The sequence below is a fragment of the Fopius arisanus genome, unplaced genomic scaffold (genome assembly GCF_000806365.1).
Source record: "Fopius arisanus strain USDA-PBARC FA_bdor unplaced genomic scaffold, ASM80636v1 scaffold00030, whole genome shotgun sequence".
Classification (NCBI taxonomy): domain Eukaryota; kingdom Metazoa; phylum Arthropoda; class Insecta; order Hymenoptera; family Braconidae; genus Fopius; species Fopius arisanus.
The window spans coordinates 819,257-821,783 of NW_011887769.1; the positions used below are offsets into that span (position 1 = coordinate 819,257).

General features: G+C 37.6%; 1 protein-coding gene across 1 annotated transcript in view; it reads left to right on the forward strand.

Annotated features, from left to right (window-relative positions):
- Nucleotides 1-413: 413 nt before the first annotated feature.
- The window catches only part of LOC105265498 (uncharacterized protein KIAA1841 homolog), a gene marked incomplete in the record, with an annotated part of 6,541 nt that continues 4,427 nt past the window's right edge, over nt 414-2,527 (forward strand). The window contains 4 exon segments of the mRNA XM_011303007.1: nt 414-575; nt 825-1,132; nt 1,199-1,611; nt 1,950-2,330. Coding sequence (XP_011301309.1) covers nt 467-575; nt 825-1,132; nt 1,199-1,611; nt 1,950-2,330 — 1,211 coding nt within the window.

Below are 2,527 nucleotides of genomic sequence, written 5' to 3' on the forward strand. Positions count from 1 at the left end.
CGAGAAGGCGTTAAGGGCACCATATAAAGAAAGCATGCAGTGCGGAACAGACGGAAATACTGTTCGATATAAAAATGTTATGAAATAAAAAATTTAAAAAATACCAGGATCTCGAGTTCAAATTGCTGCGGCTTTTGTTTTTTAATGAAACCAACTTCTGGCATTTATTCAAATTAATTCATGTGAATTCGTCGAAATATTAGTAAACAGGATCCAGATGTTATTATCGTGACCCACACGCTCATGCGTGGCAGAGTTTCGTAATGAGTTTGTTTGATCTATCGTTTCAGGAAGTTTTGGAAACGCCGATATTAAGTAAATTACTTGTGTACTCTTCAATATGCCCTTGTTTATTTAATTAGTTACATCAGAAGCAATTCAAAAAAATTAAAAATCCTAAGATGATAGGGATCTTAGGCTGCTTTATATCCTTTAGTTTTTGAATTTAGTCTTTGAGGAAGTTGAAATGTATCAGAATAGGTTGAAGCGGTTGGAATTCGAGAGGATATACAATGAGAGACTGAAGAGAAGCATTTCCAAACCAATTTTATCGAGTGCTATTTCAATGAGTGATGGTGAGTCTCATAATGTTTAGACGGTAACAATCTGATAAGAATAGATACGGCACATTTTTACATTTGGTTAAATATTGATTCATCTAAAACTCTTGACGTTGGAATAAAAGGCTAGAAAACGTTTTTTATTGGAAAATAAATGAGTTCCTAAAATTTCAATTATTACTTCTATCGCGTCAATAAATTTTCAATAAAAGTGATCATTAATAAAAAAATTTATTTTAAATGATCATAATTATGATTTACCAGCATTGCAAAGCCCCAGATCAAGTGAGAGCCGACTCTCGAGGTCATTCGACATGTACACGAAAAAAATAGGTGATGGCTTTCCAATTAACGAGGAAAAATATCCGGAACTGACGATTCAAATGTTCTTCGAGTTCATGAGGACCGCTTATCAAGTGAATGACAGTTTCGATGAGTTATCAACGATTTTGTCGACAAATTCGGAGTTAAACTGGACAGAACTTGCAAAAATTGACTTGAATATTCGCTCTCCCAATGAGAAGAACGTCGGCACCGAGGACTTGATCCTGGACACAAGCCAGAAGCCTCCGGTAAACCTCCTCTGCAGTACGTTAATGATATCTTCATTTTCTATTGAATGTGCATCTCATTCCCAGGAGGAGAACCAAATGAATTCTAATCCACAATCTCAGGACGACTCGAATATTGAGAAAAACAAGAAAAGCGACCAGACCTCCAACAGCGGCAGTAGTGTAAAATCTCCAGAGAGTGTGTCATCAATGAAAAAGAATAAAACTCACAAGCACGAGGGTGACAACAGGGAGCATCCCCTGGGAAAATTGATGAAGAAAAGTCTGAGTGATGTCCTCCACGAGGGTTTGTTGGACTCAGTGCTACCGTATATGCTGCCGAAACCCACTGTTTCCCAACCAATTATCAAAAAACCTGTGGCAACAACTGAAGCCAAAAGAACAGCTTCTCTCACAGCTAATCTCGAAAAAGTCGGCACTTCTTCAACGCACAAGGAGAAAGAAAAGGACAGGAGTAAAGTCCATCGCAAATCTCTCGAGTGAATAAATTAAATCCTAATTAATTAAAATAGGTAATCAGTGTTGATAGTGCTTTCGCTGATTTTCTCCTATTCTCCTCTATTCGAAGGTGAAAAATAACTGGGTAATGCTAAGCGCTGGTGAGGTCTTTTTTAGTACATATAGCGACGTAACGAGCTCAATTCGTTTAATGCAAACAGGTTCCCACACAATAAGAGTCGATTCCTACACGTTATTTTTCGCCTGAAAACCAATGGAAGCGTTATCAGGAATGATTACCTTAAAATCAGTCCATTATTAAAATTAATCTTCATTACGATAAAGTATTTCAAATAAATATTTATCTTTTTCTAAGCAGAACCGAAGTGGAAATCCACGTGTGCGATGAAGCAAAAAACGTGAAAAAGGACTTTAGATGCCCCCAGAAGCTACTCATCCAGAAGATGTGTTACTTCGCTGACGTGACTGCAGGTCAGAAACTCGAGGAGATGGACATCTCAGTCCACTGTGACATCGTCATCTTCGACTGGTTGATGCGATGGGTTAAAAAAGATATCATTAAAAAATCAGAGTGGCCAGTTTTGGAGGCCAGTAATGTCATACCAATCACAGTATCAGCATCCTTCCTCCAGATGGAACCTCTCCTAGAGCAATGTCTTGTTTTTTGCCACGAGAATATGTCTGAAGTGTTAAAAACATCTACGATTCTTACCTGCCTAAACGACAATATTTTCACTAGGTATTCAAAGTTAAGACTTTTATCTATAATTAAATGATCCGATACCGATAACGTTTTCGTTTTCTTTAATATTAACGTAACTGCTACATAGCTGTTTCATGGTTCATTAAGGTGGTTGTCGCGCGACAGTCTCTGTAAAAAGTTTATCCGCTGTAAAACGGGCCAGTTTAGAACACAATCTTTTAGCGGTATATAGT